The 26322-nt window shown below is 41.4% G+C and overlaps 1 protein-coding gene across 1 annotated transcript in view; it reads left to right on the forward strand.

Annotated features, from left to right (window-relative positions):
* The first annotated feature begins 7441 nt into the window (after positions 1 to 7441).
* Positions 7442 to 26322, forward strand: part of Prex2 (phosphatidylinositol-3,4,5-trisphosphate dependent Rac exchange factor 2) — a 318249-nt gene continuing 299368 nt past the window's right edge. Inside the window, exon 1 of the mRNA XM_045143485.1 lies at positions 7442 to 7558. Coding sequence (XP_044999420.1) covers positions 7442 to 7558 — 117 coding nt within the window. The remainder of the gene's footprint in view (positions 7559 to 26322) is intronic.

Here is a 26322-nt window from a genome sequence, read left to right on the forward strand (position 1 = left end):
AGGGTCAAGTGAGAGATCCTGCTTGGTAAAGAAGGTGGAGAGCAATTGAAGAAGATCCCCAATGCCAACCTGTGGCCTTCATATACCCAAACACCTGTGTGCTCACAAACATGCAAAGATGCATATATCCAATGCATGCACACCACATACACATGCAAAAAATGATGCTATAGTTGGAGATAAATGTCATTACACAGCTGTTTAAACCCAATGCATATAATCCCAAGAGTGGATCCCAATATAAACCATGAATGTTAGTTGATATTAACATTGTATCACTATTCTGTCCATTGTTACATTTTAAACATAGTTTATTTTCCCTGAACTCAGGAGTTTAGCACCCGAAGTGTCATTTTAATGCTATCAAAAGGGTGGAAACTTTTTTCAACTATAGTGTTTAGAGGTGCGGCCTTGAGGAAATAGATTAGGATACAGCATTAAATTTGAACCTCCATGATTAAAACCTGGTGACACTATAAGAGAGGGAGATACCACATACACAGAGATACAAGATACAAGAAGGGGACTTTAGAAGGGCCTGCATCATGCCTTTTGGACTTCCAGTCTCCAAAATTAAGAGCCAAAATAAGCCTTTAAAAATATAAATTCACTTGCCTTAGTATTTTGTTACATCAGTGCAAAGCTGATGTGTACCATGCCAATGTAAAATATTAATAATGGGACTAGAGGGGATGGAAAGATAATATATGTAGTTTATATCTTCTTCTTATGTGATGGTTTGAATGTAAAATGTCCCCCATCGCCTCATGTACTTGGGATCAATCCTCATACTTGAACCCCAGCCTGTGGAATCTTGCTGGAAGAGGTATGTCACTGGGGGCAGACACTGGGGTTTTATAATACAGGCCCTCTTGCCAGTACTAGCTAGCCATATTTCCACTGATGTGACAAGATGTGACTACTTCCTGTCTATTCTTGCCATGTTTTCCCTGCCAGATGAAACATCCCCTCAAAACTCTAACCTGCAATAAACCCTTTCCTGCTAAAAGCTGCTTCTGGTCAGGAGGTTTGTCTCTGATTTGTTCGGCAAACACCAAATACAACAGAATCTAATGATATTAATGATGCTAACGGATTACAAGAAAGCTGTTTCACAGGATTTTAATTTGGAATCACATAGCTCCTGAAGTGCTGTGGTAAAGACAGACTGCTTCATGTGTAAGAGAAGCCTAGCACATTCTATATCTATTTACTATTTAATGTCTAAGGGAAGCCTAGTACATTCAGTATCTATTATTTCATATCTAAGGGATGCCTAGCACATTCACTATCTATTTGCAATAAACTTATATTTGTTTTAGTAATTATGACTTCTTTCCTGAACTCATCATCAGGTGTTTCTCTCATTGTTTTTCACTGTTGGCCTATGAACAGAATAGAGGGATCTGATTGGTCAGAACCTTTAGGGTGAGCTAAAGGACACATCTTGAGAAAGCAATGAAGTCAGCATAATTCGCATTTCTTCTTGTCCCCCAAGGTGGGGGGAAGAAGGCTCACAGTCTACCATGAAGATACCTTAAGAAGCTAATATGTACTTATATTGGCTTCTCCTGTTGAAGAATGCATAAAGGAAATGTAAAAATAAACACATCAGGTTGGACTAAGTTGGACCAATCCTTATTTAAAGACATACTGACAAGCTCTGGGAAAACAGAACAATCCTAGTCAGTCTTCCATCCATTGCGTCATATATGCTGCCAGCAAGTTGTTGTCAAATTAGAATTGCATGCCAGATTCTAGGAAGGCTATGTCTTGTCCTTCCAGACACTAGTGACAAATTTTTAATGAATCTCATCAGTTGAGATACAACTACGATAAAGTGATCAGTGTTATGATAGGAAGAAGACCTGTACTTGGCTCTGGAGCTTGGCCTTTGAAGAGTACTGAATGTACTCTAGTCGGGCTGGGCTCGGTGCTGGTTGGAATGCAAAACGTCCCCCACAGACTCACGAGTGTGAATATTGAATCCCTAACTGGTGACACTGTTCTGGGAAATTGTGAACCCTTTAGTGAGAAGAGAAGACCTTTGCTAGAGGAGGTATGTCCCAGGGGCTGGGCCTTGAGGTTTTATAGCTCAGCCCTCATACTTCCTCCCTGCTGAGGTGACAATGGGTCTCTCACTCCTCCTTCTGCCATGATGGACTTCCCCTCAAAACCGTAAGCTGGAAAGCCCCTTCATGCCTTAAACCTGCTTCTGGTAAGGTCTTTTGTCCCAGAAATGAGAAGGTAACTAACACAGGCCCATATTGCAAAGTGGGAGTAGTAGAGGAAGCCAATGAGGCAGGGTCATAAGTGAGATTTGCCTTCATTCTTAAGGACTGGGAGAAAAGGTCAGACCTTTCTTCTATTCCAGGAAAACCCCTCTTGACCTAGTACCTTACTTTTGGTGGCCCCTGAATTAGTTTTACAAATCCTCATATCAACTTCCTACAGAAGTAGTCTGAGAGATCTTTTTTTTTTTTTTTTTTTTTGTGTGCATGATAAAACCTCTATGTGCATGTGCATGAGAAACAGAAGTATAGGGACCAATTAATTCCTGGTGGGGCAATCATTGACCAACTGGGGATAAAGGTTGGTAGTGAAATGATGGAGGGAAGAAGAATAAGAAGAAAAGAAAATCTTTGGACTAAACTCCAAAGAGCATTCGAGTTCAGAATTGGGCCATGAAAGAGAACTTTAGCATGGGAAGGCCACAAACGCCAAAGAAAAATCAGAAGCATGACACCGAAGGAAGCAGAGCAGGAGATATTTGCCTAGATGAGAAATCAACACTGCCCAATAAGACAAGCATGAAATGCCTTCATTGGAATTAGAAACAAAGACACCGGTGGCCTTTCCATGATCAGTCATCACAGTAATGGGAGAGTGGCTTCCATTAGAAGGTTTGGAGACATGATTGGTAGGTAAAATAGTGAGGAAATTACATTATATCTTCATTGATGAATAACAAATTAGTACAAACCCAAATTTACATACTTCTGAGGGCATGCTTATCTGTAATCTGAGCATTTGTGAGGTAAAGTAGGAGTATTACAAGTTTGTGTCCAGTCTGGGCTCCATGGTGAAGCTGAAGCTGGACTGAGCTATATAGCAAAAGCTTGTTCAAAACAATCAAACTAGCTAAATAACTATAAACAGACTTCACGTCTTTAGGCTGTACTGCCCTCTGCTCTGTCCAGAGCTCAGGAGATGCCTTTTTATCTCAAGGTCCTTATCTTCATCACATGTACACATAATTACCTTTTACCATGTAAATGACACATTCATACTCCTGGAGATTAGGGTAAGGATGTGTTTGTTTGTTCTGCCTACCACAGGTGGTGTACACAACTCTTTAGCAGCTCTCTCCCCTCCCCCAAGGAGGAGAGAAATAGGGTAGAGTTTTACAATGTATGAGCTCACAGAGGACTGTCTTGAAGAAGTTGGGGTGTGGGGGTGGTGGCAGGCTCAGCAGGTAGAGGGACAATGCAAGGATAACATTGTTCTGAGATTACTAATAGGCCCAAACTGGATGCATATTTTCCTGAGATGGTTGTGGGTTAAAGCCTTCACTATGAGAAAGTAATTACCCATTGCATGTTAGATTGTGGCTAGAGTAATTTGGTCTCTTCAGGTTACTCTAGAAAGAACTCTAGAGGGTTGCTGAACGAATGTTATCAAGACACTTATTTAGTTTGCTATGCCACACGTTAATATGTCAGAAATTAAAATATGATTCATGAAAACTGTATCCTATTGATTTAAATAAAATTCTGAAATCCTAATATTAGTAAGACAGAATTGCATGTTACAGAACATGCTGTACCTGTTAGGACTAAGTTGCAAAAATCTTAAGTTCCAATAACTGAGTGGTTAGGCTGAATTATGAATTAAATAAATAGTCTTAGAATTACTTGTTTAAGTCTCTTAAGTGTACATTCACGCAGCTCCAATGTGTGTGTAATATTTTTGTGTACTGATATGATATATCATAGACCACAGCAATAAAGGAAATGTACAATCTTTATTGACAAAATAGTCACAGGACACAGCAATCTTTCCCTTTTTTTTTCCCCAAAGTTATCATACCTTTTACTGAATTGGCATCAAATTTAATCTGTTATGCTACTTGAGCGTATGGAAGTACTGAAATGATAAAATGGCTAAAAATGACCTTTCTCTGCATTAGGTGTAGCAAGTTCTCTTGCAAAGAGGCAGTCTTGGATTGTTCAGTGTTGTGGGCCAGAGTTGGCCTTCTCTGAGCCTGACCAATGGAAACCCACTGTGCTGTGCACTCGGGCTCTTTGAACCTTACCATAATGGATTCTACCCACAAGTTCATGCATACGAAATAAATTTAATGCCTGAGCTAGTTCAGCTCAGCCACTTCTATCTCCTTTTCTCCCATCTCATTTTTATTGAAGGCTGCAACCTCATTAGTATTTCAGGAAAAAAACTGGATCTTGTCCATCATCTGCTTGTTGCTTTCCTTTTCCTGGCAGGCACAGCCCAAGTTTCAATAGAGGAAGTGGGAAGGGACACAGCACATTCAGAGTTTATGAAAGACCTTATTTACCATCAAAGTGAAAGTTTCCAGATACTCCAGCCCTGTTTTCTTATGCTCTTATGTCTTTGATGAGGAATTAAGAAACCTAGCCAGGGCTCCAAGGCTCTGAGAGGTGCCTGGCAGAACGCACTACACGGTGTCCCGGAGTTGTTCATTAATTACGAATGGTATTGAGGAGAGTTCTAGGAGGGTGGACAGGAACTACAAATATCATAACAATTTCCACACAGGCACTTCTGAGAGAAAGCTGAATCTGCACAATTAAGATGAATACCTCCACTAGGTTTCACTGTATCAATCCCCTGCCCCCCAAAGTATTCATTGTAATGGAGTTATTTATGCTTCTGACTCTGACCTTGACTTAATTTAAAACCTTTAGAAAGTGACTCTAGTGCTAGTGTACCTAAAAAAAGAATGCAGGTGTAATGTCTGACATGATACACAAGTTTAGAGTGGTCTAGGGAAGGTTCATTTTAACAAAACTTCACGTGATTGTAATGCAATGGTCTGCGATCCATCTTCAGCAATATTTTCCCAGAGCTTGCAATTGCTTGGTCGTCAGATCACAGCAGTATTCAGTGTGCGCAGAGGTCCCCAGGCATGTCTGCAGAGCAGAGACAAATGTTTTGGATGATTAAAACATCATTGGTGATTCAAACTAAAGTCTATTGCTCTCAGAGGTGAGATGACCACAGACTGCTTTGATCAAAGAAATTCCACATGCAATTTTCTAACTGGGAGCAACTGGCAAGAGAAACATTCTATTAAATCTAGAACACCAGATGGAAAGCTGTTTTGTTTACTTGTTTTTTTTTTTTTTTTTTTTTTTAGTCCCTGGAGAGGAAGCCGACCTGGGGAAGAAGAAATGCATTCATTCCTTGCTGTCAGTAGTAGAGAGAAGATCTGGTGGTGTTTGAGTTTCCCAGTGGTTATTGGATTTGTGCTTCTGGTGTCTTCTGGTTTCTTTTGTTTATTGTTTACAGGTGCTGTGAGGTCTGCTTTTAATGTTCCTTGCCCTTTGTTTATCTGCCACTAGGTGTGAAGCCATCCACATTATTTACCTTTGCCTCTAAATAGCCAGATGCAAAAGAAAGAGGAAGGCCACATCTTTCCATGAGCTCTGCACTCACCATTCAAAAATTGTGTCTTTAATATAAAAAGAAACTTACTGCCCATGTCTGATTCATGAGACATAGTCACAACCATGCCTTGAAAAAAATTATCAATATTGGAAATTCTTTCTTTAAAATTTTTTTGTTTATTTTTATTTATTTATTTGAGAGCGACAGAGAGAAAGAGGGAGAGAGAAAGATAGATGTTGGGGGGGAGCACGCCAGGACCACCAGCCACTGCAAACTAACTCCAGATGCATGTGCCCCCTTGTGCATCTGGCTAACGTGGGTCCTGGGGAATTGAGCTTTGAACCGGGGTCCTTAGGCTTCACAGGCAAGCGCTTAACTGCTAAGCCACCTCTCCAGCCCTGGAAATTCTTTTTTTTTTTTTTTTTTTTTTTTTTTTTTAGCGCAAATATCCAGAAAGTTGTTTTTTTAAAAAAATTTAATTTGTTAATGCTTTCCATTCTTTGATCAAGTAAACATGCCCCATTGCATCAAAAGCATTGACTTAGTTTATCTCAACGTCATTAGTTATAAATGGTTAAACTTATTCTAAGTTAAAAAACACCTTGGAAAATATGTATGTGTAATAGCTAGAGAAATATGTACGGGGGTTGTAAAATTTGTTAAATTGATCGGAAACAAACAGTGCTTACAGGTCTTGACTCTATTTGCAAGTACGAAAAGGCACTAAACTTAAGCACGCAAGTCCAATGCTCTGTCTTTCCACGTTCAAAACTGAACATTATAATCTAGTATGTATGTATCATGTCTCGACCTACCTACCTTTTGATGACTATTCAATAATAACTTTTTTAAAAATCAAAGTTGCTCTTGGAAACAAAACCAGCAACAAATATCCTTCCTTCTCCTTTAATTTACATACTATGTTGTTGCTGAAAAACGTTATAGACGCACAAAGATGTCTAAAAGGCATCTAGCAGGGGCGATGCCTCTGGTATCTGGAGTTTAAAGTATGGGCTGTCACTGTCCTAGGGCATCTTCATTCATTATGCTAATGGGCTCTCTAAGTGCTGACAGAAGGTTGTCTGCCCTGTGAAATATTCTCAGGATGTCTTTCTTTTTCTTCTTCTTTTTTTCTCATGCAAACCTGTTTTGTACTCGAATAAAACCAAAAATCAATGTGTTCCTTTGCCAAAGCGGGAGGGTCAATACCGTGGTTGTTTTTTTGTTCCCATGAAGTTATGTAACCGTGGGGACTTGTTTCTTTGCTTTCAGGATTTGTGCAAAACACATTAAAGCTTAAACAATAGCCTTGGAGCTGTCTTGGGAGTGTGTCCTCCTCGATTTGGGAGCCTCCGATTAGTTCCATCTCAGAGGCAGGCGTGTGTGTGTGTGTGTGTGTGTGTGTGTGTGTGTGTGTGTGTGTTTGGTTAGCTGGCAAGACCCACTTCCCCAGGGTTGTGTTTCCTTTTTCCTGAGATTTGGCGAAGGGTAAAGGGTCGGAGTCACATGGACAGAAAGCATTTGATTGATGTCCAAGTCACCGCCGGGGCTGCCGGAGCCGCCTCCCCTCGGGCCGGGGCCGCGTGAGGCCGAAGCGGCGGGCCGGGCGGTGCGCCCGCTCTCCCGGGAGCCCCAGCCGAGCCCCGCGCGCCCGCGCCTCCGCCCCGCGCCCGGCCGCGCCCCGCGTCCCCGCTCGGACTCGGTGGAGGAGGCGGCAACTTAGCTCGCCCGGGGCGCCTCGCAGTTCCCGCGTCCGTCCGTCCGTCGGTCCGCAGCCCACCGGCCCCGCACCATGAGCGACGAGAGCGCCCGGGACGCGGAGAAGCAGCTCCGCCTGCGCGTGTGCGTGCTCAGCGAGCTGCAGAAGACCGAGCGCGACTACGTGGGCACGCTGGAGTTCCTGGTGTCGGTGAGTGCCGCCCGCGGGGCCCCGGGACGCCGCTCCCTGCACACGCGCCCCCGAGCTCCAGGGCTTGCAGAAGCCAGCTCCGAGCGAGAGCGCCCCCCGTCCTTCACCTTTCTTTATCCCTCTCCCGGGCTCACTTCATGGGGGCCCCCCACGGCCATCTCTCTCCCTCCCTCCCTCCCTCCCTCTCTCTCTCTCTCTCTCTCTCTCTCTCCCCCTGTCCCCTGACACTTGGTTTCAGAGCGGAGGCGTCCGGCTTAAATCTCCTACGTTCAGGTGCATGGCCTTTTGTGAAGCAACCCTGAAATCTGGTGCAGCTGGACTCTGTGGTCCAGATTAAGGACGCCGAAGTGCCTGGTGATGATCTTTGAAACTCGGGGTTCCTGCGGGGAGGCGCAGTCCAGCAGGAGCCGCGGGTCGCGATCTCCAGCAGCTGTTGCATATTAAAGCCACATGTGTGCTCCCTCCCTCGCTGGCCCACCATCTCCTTCCTCCTCTGCTCGGTCCCGGTCCCCAGAGCACACTGAGCCCTGGAGAGCCCCGTCATAAAAGTCGTGTCTGACAACTTCGGGATTTCGTAGAACTGGGCAGGAACTCTATTTCCAGGTTTCACAGCTGACTCACTACAAGTCTGCTCCAAAAAAAAAAAAAAAAAAAAAAAAAGAAAGAAAGAAAAACAAATTTCATTCATTTTCGGGTTGGAGGGGCAAAATTGTGGGAAAGTTTATTCCTGATAGATCAGTGGAATTTTTGAATTTGAAGTTGGCTCCTGAGCATCTGGATGCCCGTGACAGCATCCTTCTGAGAACCTTAGAGCTAACCTCCTCAACTGCATTCAAACCCTCCAATCTTGCCCATTCATGCAATGCTCCAAACCCTTCTGGCCCGAAGGGAAATGTTTCAGATGCCAAACTTCCTTTTCATGGAGTTTGAAGTTTCTGCTTATATTCATGCTGGAGGAGGAAACTCACTTGGTTGTGGCAAGAAGGAAAGAACAATGTCTCAAGCGATATAAACCGCACAGGTTGACTTCCGAGTGGGTGTTTCAAAATCAGTATAGGTGCACTGAAAAGGTGCAGGGGTTAGAGAACACGCTGGCCATGGCTGACACAGGAATATGGAACGCTCTCTTGTGGCAATGACTGTAAACAGGTGAAAAGAACATGTTTTTAAAGGGGATTCAACTTTTAACCATTTTTCAGTTTGATGAAACTTTCTTGGTGTCAGCCTTCTGACTTGGAGAATCTGAGTCATTTCTTAAAGAGTCAGTGCTTTCTGAAAATAGATGAAAAGAGTACTGTGTAAATGCCAAGTCGCAGAAATAGACAGCTAATCAAATCTGTCTTAGACATCAACTTGTTGATCTTTATTTAAAGTGTCAGGTTTTCCTCCAATCTGTACACCTCATTACTAGAATTGCAAACTCGTTATTACTATTCGTAGAATGAGGCAAGAGAGTATAGGAGGTATGAAATAAAAGGTTTCTTCCTTTTAACAGAGCATCATCTTATGATTTTGCGCATTATTTAGAAATGATGAGCTTTTGCTTTCCCTTTTCTTTGCCCATTATTTGTGCTTGCATATGCTTTTATACAAATGCACAAATGTGGTTTCTGGTCTGAATTTTTAAATTCTCTGAGAAAGGGTCTCCCTCTGTAGCTTAGGCTGGCCTTAAACTCATGGCAGTCCTCTTGCCTGCAGCCCCATGCCATCTCCCACATCATCTTAAAGATCAACTCTGGCTTCTTTTTTTTTGGGGGGGGGGTTGTAACCATTCAGAGTCTAAAATTTATTTAAATACATTAGTCAGTTGTCTTGTGGGAATTATTTACAGTACATTGTTTAGTTTTCTTCTTTGGGAATTATTTGTAATGGCTCTTAACCCCCTTAAAGTTTTACTTGGTCATCTGGAATTGATGTAGTCCATCTAGCTTTCATATTAGCATATGCTTATATGTACTGAAAGCTTTAAAGATATTCACATTGTTTGGCCCAATGTTTTTCTCCCTATCCTAAGGATATGATAAAACTGGGACAATACTTCCCCATCATCAGCAGCCCATGACCACATGACCATCACCCCCTTTTTTTTTATGTGTGCCATGGGATCCTTCTATCTGCAACTTCTTTTCTAGTTGCAACTCAAGAACACACTTAACTGTTTGAGCAAGCTTTGTGCTTTGATGTGACTGTCCTTTACAGTGATTTGCCTTTCCCCTGTTATACCATTCTTGCTTGGGCTTCTGTGACCTTTGTTATTTTTAGAGAGTAGGGCTTATTAGGTAGCCCAGGCTGGCCTTTAGCTCATGAACCTCTTGTGTTATCTTTCCTAGTGGTGAGGTTGCATGACTGTGCCTCCATACCTGGACTGCTTCCCTTATGTAACTGGCGATTCTACTTGGTGTCAAGGCCTTGACTTCTTCTCATAGCTAAACTAGTTGATTCACTCATTAGTCTCATGCTACTGAATTGACCATAAGGTTGTAGAGGAGCAGAGCAGATCTTGCTTGCCTGTTCACCCCCAGGATTTTGTTAATGCAGCTGCTCAGTAATGCTGATTGAATGAATTAATGGTAGAATCAAGGAATTGACCCATCCTATTTCTCCCCACCTCATTTTTAATGACAGCTCCCCAATTATCCTTAAATTTTGAATTTTGTTTATAATGTGCTATTTCATCTTGTATATTCTGAATTTTTATTTGAAATCATAGGTAGGTTACATTATCTAGATGAATTCATTTTAGATCATAGATAAAAGTGGTAGAGTGACCTAATTTGCTTGAATTTATATCCTTGGCTTGCCTGTGAAGTGAAAATTTGTGCCTCATTAGAAATACCGTAAAACATTTCTTCTAAAGAAATGATTTTATCAACCTAATATCCAGTGTTTAACATCCAGGTTTGGACAGTAGTAGGTTGCTGCTTGCTTCCTGTTGGCAGACTGGTGACAGAACATGACAACATCGTAGACCCATTTGAATGACTTGAGAAAGAGTATACCTAGGGCCCTTTATAAAACATGTGTGCCCAATGCAGGGGCTCCAGGCTTTGAGCTTAGAAGAGTCCCTCACCAGGTTTAATAATTGCCTACAACCATCTTGAAATTCATACCAGTTGTATTTTTCAACTTGGGTTTTGCATGCGAAGTCAGATGGGAGAATGGGGCATAAAGAAAAGCTGATTTTATTTGAGTAGTCTTTGTAGCCCTTCTCCCCTGAATTTGCAATCAAGGCTCTCATACTTTTCTTGTTCACTGGGCCTGGAAGATTGTGCAGATGCCTCATGCTGGGCTGGTGGCACGATAGCAGGGGGACCATATCATTAGTCTAAACTGGGACACTTGAGAGAGCAGAAAGGAGTGCTAATTGTACTGGGAACCAGATGTGCACCCGAGTTGTTCCTGGCACGCCGTAAGGCATAGGCCGTGCTTTGACATCAGGCAAACACTTGAGCTCTGTGTCCTGTGGAAATAAACGATTTTGAAATGGGTTGCCTGTCCAGGCTTTGACCTTAAATACTCTACAGTATCAGTACTGTCTCTGTAACCTTAGTCATTCTAAAGCTTCTCAGGCTCCTTCTACTTCCTTGGGAAAAAGGTAAAAGAACAGCATTGCTCACTCAAGGTTGCTTTACGGATGCCATGATATGTGCATTGGACTTGGCCCTGGTTTGGCTCACAGGAAGACCTTGTAAGCATTTACTGTTACTTCCTCTGCTATTAAAAAGAACCAGACATGTAGGTCATCGTTAGATAGATATAATTTCCTTTACACTTTTTCTGGGTTTTTAGATCTTGTATTTCCCTTCTGTCAGTGTAGTCTTTTCCATGGTATTTTTTATGCTCCAGCGACTTCAACACAGGGAGCAAACTTTGCATTCTGTGTAACAATCATCATAGCTCATGTGGTGCCTCATACTTCTCATAGAGCATTATATATCTACCATCTGATTTGGTCCCTGCTTTTGCCTGTGGTGGTCCCTGGGGCTCTAGATGTCCTTGGAAAGGCCTTTAGGGCACTGGACTTTATGGCTATAGGCTCTCTGCCCTGGATTCTACTAAAATGTGTTTTCTTTTACAAAAGCAGCTAGAGAAGTAGCCACTTACCCCGGTGATTGATTCCCAGGGCATGTGGAAGCTGCATTTACTTCCTTGTGAGCTTTTCTTGGCCTTCACATGGTGCCTTGTGAGTTGCAGGTGCTCATGAAAGCAAAGAGGCAAACAAACAGACGTTGAATGGATTTGCACACCATCTCTAGTCCCAGCTGGCTCATTCAGGCAAAGATGAGTGGATTAAACACATTGTCCCCAAAGACTGTGTTATGGACTGAGTTTTGCCCCCTCTTCCACAGGAATTATATGGTGAAGTTCTAACCTTCGTAACCAAAGTGGAGTGAATTTACAGATAGGGTATTTAAAAAGGTGATTAAGTTAAAGTGAGGCTGTCGGTTGGGCCCTAATTAACATGACTGGTGTCTTTAAAAGAAGAGGTTTGAATATACAGATACCAGCAATACTCATCTATAGAAGCATAACCAAGAGAGGTCCAGAGAGAAGGGGGTCATTAATAGCCATGGAAAGATCTCAGGGGAAATCAGACTTGTTAATGCCTTGGTCTTGCACTTCAGAAATGTGAGGGAATAAATGCTGTGGCATTTTGTTATGAAAACCTGTGCAGCCAGGAGATACAAAGAAAAAGTAAACATGGTGTTATCCATAATAAGGTAGTAATTTATTGTAGGAAAGAGAAAAACAGACAAATAATTACAGTTCTCTGTGGGAGGTGCAACATGCAAGCCACATGCAAAATTGCATGGAGGCCTTGAAAGACACCCTGGATATGTGAGCAAGGGGGATTTTTCAGAGGGGGTGATGACAAATCTGTCCTCAGAAAGGTGACTTAAAAGATGAGGAAGAATGTGCTAGCCCGTGAGTAGAGCTGTCTGTCTGTAAAGAGCAGCATGCACAGTGTGAGACTAGCTTGGCACTCGGGATATCAAAACATTTTTTATGACTAGAGATACAAAGTCCTGTGTGTGTGCCTTTTGAATACTGAAGAATCTGACTTTAGTTATTCTTGAAAACATGTATGTATTTATTTATGTACACTTATACTTGTGTGTACACATGTCTATGGAAGCCAGAGGGCCATCTCAGGTGGCATCCTAGGGAATGCTAACCACCTTGCCTGAGACAGCATTTCTCATTGGCTCAGAGCTCACCACTTAGCCTAGATTGGCTGGTAGTGAGCCCCGGGGACCCTTCAGTGTCTGCTTCCCCAGTGCACGATGACAGATGCAGACTACCCTGTCTGGCATTTTTACATGGGCGTTAGGAGTCAAACTCAGGCCCCCCACACTTGTGAGGCGAGCAATTTCCTTGACTGAGCTCCCTTTCCAGCCCTAGGAGTCTCACTTTAACTGTGGGCAGTAGGGCATCAGTTTTTAATAATCTTAATTAATCTTAATGCTTAATAATCTGTAAGTCTGAGGGCTTGAAGGTTGGCATTGAGAAGGGTTCTGATGTTCCTAGGGGATTTGATTCCTTCTCCTCTACTGTTTTCTCTTCGTTGCTAGCCTCATCACATGGTACACAGATAAACCTTACCCTTACTCTCATAATCTGTCATAGGCTATGGACTGGGAGAAGTTGGCACTGTTTGCTAAAGGTTAGCAAAGGTGAGTACTCCTAGAAATACAAAATGTAAAGGGTCTTGCCCATGTAAGGCAGGTGCTGGCTCACACAAGGTGATTGTGCTCTCAGGAGCTACAGATCCACTGGGTTTTACCTGTAAGCTTAGAGGTAGGTCTCCTTCCATCTCTCTGCTTGAGCACTACTTACTGATTCCCCATGCTTTTTTTTTTACTTGTTCTTTGCCTGGCTGTGTGCATGAGATGGTTATTCTATAGTCAACATACCATAAGTGGAATGCTTTATGAATCTCGAGTTTGGGGTATTAATCATATGATTAGAGACTGTTCCTTATGTAGAGGATGCTAATTTTGTATTTTGCTTTCATTTGTATAATTAAGCCCTAGCATAATATATGCCATTAATACAAAGATACTGTCTATTGAAGTTAGATTGTGTCTTAGAAAGAATTTTTATGGTAGAGTTGAGAAAAAGACTGGTATGTAGTTTCCCGCTAGCAGTTTCATGTAAGTGTGTTGGTCCAGGTAATAGATGTGGAATGTCTGATTTGAGGTGGAAGGAATGGAGAAGATAAAAACAAAAACCACAAGCAAAATCACAAAACACAAGCACTCAGCAGCTACGGAACAATTCTGGGGCAGCTGTACTGTGTGTTCCCTAAGAAGTGGAGAAGTACACTGGTGAATTTAGGATGATGTTAAGTCCCCACGTGGGATGACTGGTTGGTTAAGCCATTAACTGAAAAGTAGAAGGCAGGGGATAGCAGCATGAGGAGAGAAAGGAAATGAATTTGGTTTTGGATATGTTGAACTGAGCTGCAAATTCCACTTTAGTTTACGAAGACAGGAATGTGAAACAGAAGGAATTTGGACTAAAAATGAGAAAACTAGAAATTAGTTGTATGGTGAAGCCATCAGGTGGATCAGGGGAGCAATTAGAATAAGAGAACCCACAAACAAGAGGTGGTGTGTGGGGGAACCAATAATCAAAGGGAGTTATGGAATGCACCCGTGACTTTGAACCAAACCAATGAAAGTTAAAAAAAAAAGTTCTAATGCAAGATGCAACCTGATTTCTAGTAGAAACATCTCTTTTAGATGTCCAGTGGTCAGAGACATAAAAATGTGAAGATTGAAGAGATGGTAAGATCTCTTTGGCAGTTAGAGTCTCTTTGTGGTTTGGTCTTGTGGTAATGTGTGAGCAGGATTCAAACTGTGGGTATGAGCTGAACATACTAGAAGCTAAGGAAACTACTAAAGGAGTTTCTTGGCAAATACAAGGCAAAAATGGTTAGTAACTGAATTAGTCACTTTTTTTGTCGCTCTGAGAGATTACTTGTCCTCAGGGAGGCAGGAGTTGTCTTGGCTTACAGTGTGGGGTAACACAGTCCATCATGGAAAATAACCGTGGTAGTGCATGAGGGAAGAGCGTGCAGTGGCTGGTCACATTGTGTCGGCAGTCAGGAAGCAGAGAGTAGACATGAAATTGGGGTAGACTGTAAATCCTCAAGGCCTGTCCCCTGCAATGAGGCTCCACCCCTTCCAGCGAGGCTCCACCTCCTAAAGGTTCTCCCACCATCCAAATGGCACCACCAGTTGGGGTCCACGTGTTCAGACACATGGGCATGTGGGAGATATTTCACATTCAAACCGCTGTAGTCATGTAATGAAATGATTTTGTCCAGGGATGTTGGTTTAAGGACGCCGAATACAACCAAGGGAAAGGAGGGGAGATGGTATCTGAAGCAGCTACAGCAGAACATGGCAGAAGGCAAACGGCCTCTTCAAGGAAAGCCATGGTGAGGGCCTCTGAGGCACTGAGAGATGAAGTAGCCAATGGGCAAGAGTTCCCAAGCCATCCTGCCATGAAACGTGTCCTTTGTCAAGCATCCTTACAGGTACTGTGGATATGCAGGCTATCTCTTTTGCGTTTAATGCCTTTTCTTCTCTAGTCTATAATAGTAACTGTCAGGGAAGCCTGTGTACCCCCAGAGGCTCAGCCTCTGTGCTGTCCCACTGAAATGAAGTGCATAGCTGAGGGGGGGCGGAGGGAGGGAGGATATGGGTGCACCAGGGCCACCAGCTGCTGCAAACAAACTTCAGATGCGTGCACCCCCATGTGCATCTGGCTTACATGGGTCCTGGGGAATCAAACCTGGGTCCTTTGGCTTTGTAGGCAAACACCTTAACCACTAAGCCATTTCTCCAGCCCCGATAATCAAGGTTCTGAGCAATGGATTGAATAGAACAGCCATCTTATATTTAACAGATACATCAATCATTGTAAACACTAAAAAATGAAACATTTATTTGACAAGATTTTGGCATGATTACATTTTATTCTTGGTACGTTAACAATGTTTTGTGGAAGGTTCTTTTCTACATACTTGGTATTAATATAAAATAAAACCACATGTCTGTGTGTTGATACATTCGTTTACTCTAAAAAATTCTTGCAGTATGCATACATTTATATATATATATTATGATCATGCATTTTTATAACAGATGATTTTTTTCACTACAGTTTTGCCCCGAAACCCATCATCTTTGATTTAAAACATTGTTGTTGTAATTAAATGAAATTATCCCTTAGGAGACGTTTTAAGGCTCAAAAATGTTGTTGGGTCACTTTCCTCATGGTATAGAGCATAATTATTTTCTCATTCTCATGAGCTATTGTGCTTCACATTTTTTTATATGTAATGTGATTTGTGAGTGTGTGTGTGTGTGTGTGTGTGGTGTGATGCCCACTTACTTGCCTGTGACAGGTGGCTTAAGGTGACCAGAGCACATTCTGAAGCTTGTGGGGCTCCAGCGATTCTCACATCTCTGCACCCCTCCCTGCAGGACTGGGGTTACTGGTGTGGGTATGTCCAACTTTTTACGTGGGATCTGGAGATTTGAACTCTAGCAGTTCCAGACCATCATGCTTGCACAGGAAGTACACTTGACCACTGAGCCATACTTTCAGCCAAAACTATTGCTTTTTAATCTAAAACTTCAACGATTGTGATTTTGAGAAAGTTTAGCAGCATCTATGATTTTTAAACAATCAATTCTAGGTAATCAATGATTTCAAAATTTTATTATCTGCACAAATTTGCCATCTAGCCTTACTACATAACTCAGCATAATGTACAAAAAAGGTCCTATTTTGCTGGATAGTGCCTAAGCCAAGGACATTGCATTCTCTCATTAATGTGAAATACATTCTTTCCATTAGAAGGCAAGCCCTTCATTTGTAAAGGTTAAATTGTACAATACTTAAGACATGATTCCAGTTGGGTAAATTTAGAATGCTGATAAAAAAAATATTCTCCGGGTTTATGTCAAAAGTATAGCAACATGGAATGCTGCTTGGTACACATTTTTGTTCACTTTAAAATTCAGTTTCCCTGGGTCAAATAAGGGCTGAGTCCTGACTTTGGCTATTTCAATTATCTAGTTAAGTTGTCTTCTTGCCAGTGGGAGAGGCTTTATAGATGGTGACACATTTTCAGAAATTGTGCAAGAAATGTTGATGTTTTCTTTAATGCCTTGTCATGCCTCAACTTGGCCTTGTTTTCGTGCTCCCTTGGAATTCCAGCTTTTTCTTATTTGTGACTGTTGCCCTAAAGAGAGTTCTTGGGATTCCAGAAATGGCACCTCTGTTTCAGAGTTTCATTTTTGTTAGTATCACAGGGGACATCAATATATTCTGTGAATCCAGCTAAATGCTGACCCTCCCTCTAATATATTTCAAAGTTACTGTAACAATTTATTATTGTCCCAGGAATGAGGAAGGCTTTCATGGTATATTCATGTCATGCTTGAATTTGTGTAACTTTAATGTATTTTTATAATTTATGTATCAATGTAGTTTTTTAAAAAAAATATATCTTGAAGAACTGGTGATCGAACTCAGGGCTTCATGCATGCTAGGTAAACACTACCACTGAGCCTTGCTCCTAGCTATTTTTACAGCTTATTTTGACTATATAGACACAACTTCGCCTCCGTTTTTTTTTTTTTCTTGTACCTATTAGTAAGGAAATCTTCCACAAAGACTTTTAATTGTCCCCCCAAATAGTGCTAAGCTATTTAGCTCTGTATAAGATTATACAGGTTAAGGTAACATTTCATTTTTCAGCACTCCTTGAAGATCAGTGTGGGTACACTTTTAGATTCTTGTTATGGATATATGACCAGAAGTGGCAATGGGAAGCTTCTAATGTGTCCCATTCTAATGAAATTATATGAAGTCTTCCCCCCATTTTCTTTTCCACCTTCTTCTGGGCTGACACAAGAAAATAATGGTAGACACTGGGGCAGTCACTTTGGACCATTAAAGATAAGTTGATAGTGATGCAGCAAGAAAATAAAATGAGACCATTTCTAAACAAAGCAGGACATTTATGTCCTAGTAAAAATTGGCCTGAGATCATTCAAGACTTTTGTAGCTATTGTGAAATCATTCCATTTGATTTTGAGTAGTCATTGAGTTATGTGAATCATTAGTGAATTGGACAACTTAATATATTTTTCTATCCTTGTCAAATTGAATATTTTTAGCATATTACTATTTTTAGTTTATTTTTAACTTTAGTAATCTTTAGTGCAGTCATGATTTCCTTGGATTATGCAAAAGATTTTTTTCTTTTCTTAGTAATAAGTTTACTCCAGTATTTTCTTTAGAAAAAGAACAAGGTATGTTTTTTACCTGTACCTACACATTCTTTTTGGCTGAAGACTAGAATTTGTGTGTGTGTGTGTGTGTGTGTGTGTGTGTGTGTGTGTTTAAGTGTCTTACTGAAACCACATAATGACAGATTTAACATGGCAAGAATTTTTGTTACTAGGAAAGGCAAAGGTAATCATCATGGCCTTTCTGCATCCTCTTCAAGAAATTTGATTATTTCACTTTTGTTGTATTTGTATATGTATGTATGTGTGTGTGTGTGTGTGTGTGTGTGTGCGCGCGCGTGCGCGTGCGTGCACACGTGTATATAGATAAATTAGTTTCTCAAGGTAGGGTCTCATTCTATCCCAGGCTGACCTGGAATTCACCATGTTTCAGGCTGGCATCAAACTCACAGTGATCCTCTTATCTCGGCCTCCAGAGCAACCATGTCTGGCTAGTTCACTTTTTGACATTATTGCCTACTTGCGGTGGGCATGTACCTGAATCAGATCAATTGGGAGATTTTTGCTTCCTTCTCTCTTACTGCATGTACTGCCATCCCCTAAAACTAAGTCAGTCAGTGGGGGTGTGTGACACACATTGGATTTTACATAGTTTCTCCAGGTGGTTCCAATGTGCAGAAAAGATGGGGGTGTCAACACAGGAGGGCTTTGGTTGTGTCTGCATGGCTGAAGCTGGCCTGCCAGGACCCTTTTCAAGTCCCAACCCTGGGGGGATGGAAGGTTAGAGACAGTGGAGGGCAAGCACTCCCTTGAAGGACGTGACCCAGAAATTACACACATCATTTTGTCTGTCATCCATGTAGCCAGATCTTTGTAACACAGCCAGGCCAGCTCTCAGGGAGACTGGGAAATATGCTGACTAGTCAGCTAGCCATGTGCCCGGCTGGAACCTGGTGGGTTCTTCACTAAAGAAAGAAGTGGAGAGTAAATATTGAGAGTTAAATATACTGCCTGGTACATTTGTATCCAGTGATGCTTTAGTTTTATGTTCTCAGAAAAGTATTTATGCTAATGTTTGGATTTCTTTACTCTAAAATCTTACTGTTTTGATCTCTTATATTATCACAAACATAGACATCCATCTCATATTCATTTATTTATTTTCATATGTAACTACCTCTTTTGTTTTCATTGGTTTGTACTGCTGTAATACCTAGGACAATTTGGAGATTTTATGTACTTTTAAAAATCTTATGAAAAAATGCTCTTAAATAATAATCATCAGGTATCATGTGTTTGTTATACCTCACCACAGTATCATATTATATTGTGATTCACAACTCACTCCTCAGAACATCTTAGGGGGAGAATGGGGATACTAAGTAGATGTACTAGTGGCCATTCCAGAATGTTCTGCTGATGATTCACTGGTCCAGGTTTTTCAGGATTGAGGAAATGCCAAGATTAATCAAGATTAGGAAAACCAAGGCAGATGTTGGAATGAGGACGCGGAACTTGACTCCGGGAGTACACAAAAGCTTGAAGTCAGGAAGGAACAGTAGTTCATTTCAGGCAAACCTTCAAGAGCAAATGAGCAGCAGTAGCTCATGGTTAGCCCATGATGGGTTAGAGCCAGGCAGGCACTCAGGGGCCAGTAATTACCCAGGAGTCGGGATCCAGTGCTCCCATGGCAATAAGAAAGCACGGTGAACTTTTTAAAAATAGATGTCCTTTGTGCTCCCACTGGAGTATCTGTTAATATACATCATTATAGCTGCTGGGTTCAATTTGATTGAATTCTTCTTGGATTTTTTGGATTTCTGTATACTTAGTAAGTCATAACAGGGTTGAATCTTTTTTTTTTTTTTAACATAGCTCACATGTGTGTCCTGTCCCTGATTAAGTTGTAAGATAAAAACAGTATATCTATAGGTGCTGACAAATGTGTCTACTATTCTTCACTCGACGAGATTCTATACTTTGCTTTGGCAACGAACATTGCTGGAATTGAAACAAAATTAGATAAATCCATGGTTGAAGTGACCATTATTCCCAAGAGTGATCTCTTTGCCAATCCTTTTGATAGGATGGATCAGGGAGAGTATGAATGAAGTTTGAAAAATAGGCCATAGAGTACTAGTAAGGACGCTTTTTCAGTTTCTACCAGAAGGAGCACCAACATGTAGTCGTGGTGTCTGAAAGGCATTCATAGAAGACAGGCTTGCAGAGCTCTCAGCTAAAGTCTGAGAAGATAAAAGTTGGTATTTCTTTTTTCTCCCCCCCTGGGATAGGGTTTGGCTGTAGTCCAGGCTGACCTGAAATTCACTATGTAGTGTCAGGGTGGTGTCAAACTCACAACGATCCTTCTACCTTGGCCTCCCAAATTCTAGGATTAAAGGCATGCACCACTACACCTGGCTAAAGTTGTTATTTATTCTGTACCTGAATAGGATTTTTTAAATGTAAAGTATATATATATATATATATATATATATATATATATATATATATATATAAAAGAAATAATCCTTTGAGGTATTGGATTTTTTTAAATGGTGCTGGTCCTGGAACACATGCTAACAAATGTCACTGAAAGGCACCCTAGCTCTTGGATTGAAGATTCTGTTAAGTTTTGCTCATGCATAAGTCATAAAGATCGTGACTGTAGGGGTAGTCAAAAACTTGAGACCTTAGTACTTTCATGGATCCTCAATTTAAAACATGTACATTTTTATACTTGAGCATTTGGTTCAGATTCAAGTTTAATGGGATTTGTAAAAATATAATCAAACCCTTGCTGAGAGAGCTAGAAATTCAGCCAGACTATTTGGATACATTTATTAGAAAGACAAAGTCTGCTTATTAGATTGAAAGAATAAATTGCATATGGGATTCCTATTTTGTAGTAATTACCTTCCCTACAAATTATTTCTTTTCTCTCCTATCAGAATTTAAGGTTCTTCCTATAAGATAGTATTTTTCTTTAGTAGCTAATATGTCAGTTAAATTCAAAGTCATTTACTAAACAAATAATATAGGACTAAAAAATCTTGTAAAAATTAAGTACAAAATAGAATCAAAGTGATTTCTGTTTTTGTTCATCTCCAAACCAATTTCAATATTTGGTGAAAAATCGTATAAAGCATTGTGTAGCTTATGGTCAAAGCAGTTGGTATACTGCCTCTGATAGGTTTACAGAATTATTTATCCTAAGAATTATTTTCAAAAATGAGAGGGACCCCAGTTTTTTGAGTATGTAGCCCAGAATGGCTTTTGCCTCCCTGTCCTTACCTCAGCTTCTGCAGGGCTGGGATTCTAGGTGTGTGCAACCCCATTAAGATGTTCCCATTCTTTGTGTGCTGGGACATAGGTATTGAGCACCTTCTGTATATGTGTGTGTCAATTACTGTTCTAGACTTAGAGAGCATAGGATTGACAAGGATTACAAATCCCTAACTATTACATTACTTTGTATTCTAACCTATAAAATTAATTAAAAATAAATTTTTAAAATTACCTTTCATGGAGTTTGATTCTAATCTGAGAGGTACAAGATAAATGAGTAAATTGTCTATTGATTAGCTACTCTAGATGCCCAAGGGAAGACAAGACTTACAGAGGAGAAATCAGAGGATGTGTGTGATAGTTCATGTAGGATGAAGAGGCACACAGTCATTATTTTTTGCCATGATCCTTTTGGTAAGTCCCACAAAGTGTCTGAAAATAACTTGTATTTTCGCTGTTAGCCATGTCCACGAGGGAGGATGTGTTATGTGGCTTGTTTAAGTCTTTACTCTGATTATGTCTGAGGTGAGAGTAAACCTAGACATCTGTTAGCAGAGTTGACCAAAGAGACTGGCCCCATGGTGCTGAGGCTTTGCCTGGTTGAATCTTTCCCAGGCCTCTCATTCTGTCTTATGTTTATTCCGTTCAGGAGCTCGTTTTGTAGAGGTTTGGCTAACAAGTTTTCATACCCCAGCATCTCTGGCCTAATGGGAACTGAAATCACTATTCATATTGCCTACTAGTGGGAACCCAGCATGCTGAGTAGTAAATGCACACACTTGACTGACAGTCTTCTGCTGGAAGGGCAGTGTGGGGACACGCAGCCTTGAACAAGGAGGTTGTGGTTAGAGGCTGATCTTGTGCAGAAGAATCTAAAAGGAGGTTTTGTGACCACTGCCTAAGATTACCCCTGGTGCGATTGTGAAGTCAGGGTACAAAGTGCTTTTGTACATGTCTCTTCTATAAGAGGGCAGGGGGAAAAAAACAGTTCTTATAAATGCTCCCTACCCCTTTCTTCCTATGCTCTTGTCTGCTGACGGTCCTATAGAAGCCATTCCCTTGGGACTGTGGACAGCTGGATGCAGCCCTGCTGGGACCTATAAAGTGTCACTGAGAGCCCCTGCCAGAAGCTGTGTAGAGGGGAAAGGCCACTTAAGGACTGTGGAAAATATTCCCTTTCTCCTTTGCATCCTGGGGCCTTGATTCTTGCCTAATTGTTCCTAGAGACTGGGAGCTTGGATTCTGGGGCTGAAGTTCTTTCAGGGCTGTTTTTGTAAATGATAGGTTTTTTTTTTTTTATTTTTTATTTATTTGTTTTTGAACAGCCCCGAAGCTTTGTGCTTCAGCTCACTGAATTCCCAGCACAGAGGAAGGGAAATAGACTTGCCACGATTGTCACTACCAACTTCAGAATAGAAATTAGTGAATAATTCTACTTACATTAGGCTTTAAAAAAAATCGCTGCAGGAAAGGAATTTAGCTGTCTGTATTTTTTTGATAAGGTTTTGTGTTTTCCTCTTCCGTTTTTTTTTTTTTTTCCTCTGAGGAGACCTTTCTATGGCTAATACATCATAAAAGTTAAAAGGAAGTGCGAACACAATTACCCCAGAAAGTCGCAATCTCTTCCAGTCAGTTCTCTTTTGTGCCTGATTGTGTTTCAACTTGTGCTCCTTATCTATACTCTATTAGTAGAACTGATTTGGCCTGTGGTGTGAATCTGACAAAATGGGGACAAAATTCAGCCCCAGTGCTAACAGCCATTGTATCAACCTAACCACAAGATGTGAATAACTGTTTAGTTAGGCAAGATTTGTCTAATGAAATCATGCAGAAGGTGGTGCCTAGGCGAGAAATAAGAAGTACAACATCTTTTAAGTGCTCTGAGCCCATCCGCAGCTCTGACTTGCAGGCTTTGGGATTTTCGGCTTTGTTCTGCTCAGTGTCTTATTGCTCATCCTGGTCATCAGACTGACTGGTGTGGCTTGGGGTCGCCCTTGTTCAAAGTCTGATAAGAAGGCTGTGAGTGAGTGGGGACTGGCGCATTAATCAGCAGCACAGTGGATGTGCTGGGGGTTATCGCTGGGAAGTTAGGCTGGTGTAAGATCGTAGCTGGGCGGGGCCAAGCATCAGGAAAGGAATGAGGATCAGTGGTTAACCCAGCTGAGGTTTGTGGTTTATGACTTCCAGAGACAAAAAGACAGATTAGTGGAAACACTGCCGCCATTAAGGCCTGGAAAGTGTGGCTCCCGTTGCTCAGCGTGTGTGTGCGTGTGTGCGTGTGTGCGTGTGTGTGTGTGTGTGTGCGTGTGTGTGTGTACACTCACTTGCAGTGCTGTTGTCACCCTTTTTTTTTTTTGGTCCCTTGCAGAAACCTCCAGTGGACATCCTTTTCCTGGCCTTACCAAGTACCTTGGAGTCAGGGTTTAGGATTGTGCTAAATTCCAGGATATAGATGATCTCATGATAAGGATTAGAACTAACAATTGTGACCCAAATAGAGGTAGACTTTGACTAGTCTTGTTAAACTTACTTCCATGGGTGCTTAAAAATCCTCGAGTCAGCCATTTTTAGTGATCCGCCTAAGTCCATTTTCTTACTCTTCCTAGTCTATTAATGTTTTATGATTATTGCATAATTTAGAAGACTGAAATCAAGTTGGTTCCATCTGGAGAGGAGCCCTTAGGAGGAGTTGGGGGCTTCCTGACAGCTTTATTAAAGTGGGCTGTTTACTTTCACTTCCTATCTTTTGCACCCAGGAAGGACCCTTTTTAGCTCCAGTAAGGCCTGCACAGGTAGAAGGGGTTCCAAACAAAAAGAATGAGAGAATCTTTTGCTTGTTATTTGCATGTCTTACCCTATGACTGAAATTTCCATCACCTGATTTGTTCAAATTCCCACCTTAAATATTTCTTCATCTTGTCTTTTTGATTTTTTTTTATCTTGTCTATTTGATTTGTCTAGCAATTTTTGGGACTATGGGAAACCAGTAAGAAGATAGCCAGTTACCCTGTTTCTGGAATACCAAAGTCCAAAGTAGCCTGAGGTTTGAATTAACCTACTGTGTGGATTTGATTTGAGTTGTTTGCTAGGTAGGTTACTGTCTGCTCTGTGGAGCCTGTAAGTTTCATGGAAAGCAGTATAAGGTCCAGATACAGAGTAGTCATTAAACTTCCACACCACACCCCAAACCAGAAATGAATAGAAAATCCCAAACTCCAGTGAGTGCTTTTCCTATTCATAGGGAGAAATACTGTAATGACAATCAGCCTTTCAAGACATGGGATTCATTATCCCACAAAAATAACAATACGCTAATCTATTTTCATGGTTGTGTGTCTCTGATGGAACCAATTTACACATAAAGGCTGATATTTTACTTTGCAGTTCTCAGCCCCACCAACCTCCTACAGAGATGGGGCTGGGCTACCAGTTTGGGAAAATATACCAAACATTCTTGGAGTTTGAGTTCTCACAGAAGTTTTGCTACAAATTTGTGTTTTCTTGGCCCAAAGGTAATCTTTTGACTCCAGAATATAATGTGAAATAACTCAGGATAAAATCATTCTCCCCTGTGTGAGAACATGATGCAATTATTGTCAACCATGACCCTACTGGGATCTCCAGGGTTAGGACAGAAGCTGGAGTGCAGGAGTCATGTCCTTCTTCCGAGGACACATCAGGACCTACCTGCACTATTTCCAGCAATCTTATAATTATTCTCATCCTTATGAAATTAATATCAAAAGATCATCCATTGCCTATAATATGGAGGGAAGACCTATGTTTTGAGTCGATTATGTTTTTGATAGGAATTGTTGGAAAAAATGTCGCATCCAGTGGTTTTGGACTTGTAGAATGCGGATTCAGGTGGTGTGACTAAATGTTGGTGGAGAAGAATGAAGGGGCGAAGAGTGGGATGGGGTGAACCACGGTTTCTTGTGGCTAGTGGATGCATGGCCTGGGGTACTATTAGTAGTAATTGAGAACTAATTTAGTAGATAGTGGGGTGGTAGGAAATGTTTTGCACAAGGGAGTTACAGAATTGTGCCTTGATTCAGGAGGAATCTTCCTTTATGGAGGTTTTCAGCACAAGAGTATAGAATGGCTCTGTGTGACCAGCTGAGACTGGAGAGAAGTCCACCCATGGTGTTCAGGAAATGTGAGAAAGACCAATGCAGTGGGGAAAGACTGACACCTGGGTGTCCCTGGGCCACTTCAACCAGAGTCTTAGAATAAAAGGAGACAGAGTAATACATATTTTTTTAAAAAACATACTTTCTCGGTGTGGTGACTCATGTCTTTAATCCCAGCATTTGGGAGGCAGAGGTAGGAGGATCACCATGAATTTGAGGCCACCCTGAGACTACATAGTGAATTCCAGGTCAGTCTGAGATAGAATGAAACTCAACCTCGAAAAATGAAAAAAACAACAACACATATTTTAATTGATAAAATAGTAGTCTATATTTTGGAGCATACCCATATATATAATAAATCTGTGGTGACCAAATTGAGATGATTGGCTGTCGATCACCTTACACGTTAATCTGTTTTTCTGTGGAGACCATATCCAGAATCTTCTTTATTTTATTTTTGTTTTTTGTTTTTTGAGGTAGGATCTCATTCTAGCCCAGGCTGACCTGGAATTCATTCTATTCTCACGGTGGCCTCGAACTCACAATGATCCTCCTACCTTTGCTCCTGAGTGCTGCAATTAAATGTGTGCGTGCGCCACCATACCTGGCAGAATTTTCTAGTTTTAAATATACAATAAATCTGTGTTCACGTTATATACCATACTGTGCTACAGAACATAGTTCCTCTTACAGAAGTACAGTTTATACTGTTAAAAACCTCTTCCTTGGGCTGGAGAGATGGCTTAGCGGTTAAGCGCTTGCCTGTGAAGCCTAAGGACCCCGGTTCGAGGCTCGGTTCCCCAGGTCCCACGTTAGCCAGATGCACAAGGGGGCACACGCGTCTGGAGTTCGTTTGCAGAGGCTGGAAGCCCTGGCGTGCCCATTCTCTCTCTCCCCCTCTGTCTGTCTTTCTCTCTCAAAAAAAAAAAAAAAAAAAAAAAAAACCCTCTTCCTTGGGCTGGACGGATGATTTAGCGACTAAGGTGCTTGCTTGCAAAGTCTGATAGTCTGGGTTCCATTCTCTAGTACCTATGTCTGGAGTTTGTTTGCAGTGGCAGGAGGCCCTGCC

The sequence above is a fragment of the Jaculus jaculus genome, chromosome 2, assembly GCF_020740685.1.
Source record: "Jaculus jaculus isolate mJacJac1 chromosome 2, mJacJac1.mat.Y.cur, whole genome shotgun sequence".
In the NCBI taxonomy this organism is placed as follows: domain Eukaryota; kingdom Metazoa; phylum Chordata; class Mammalia; order Rodentia; family Dipodidae; genus Jaculus; species Jaculus jaculus.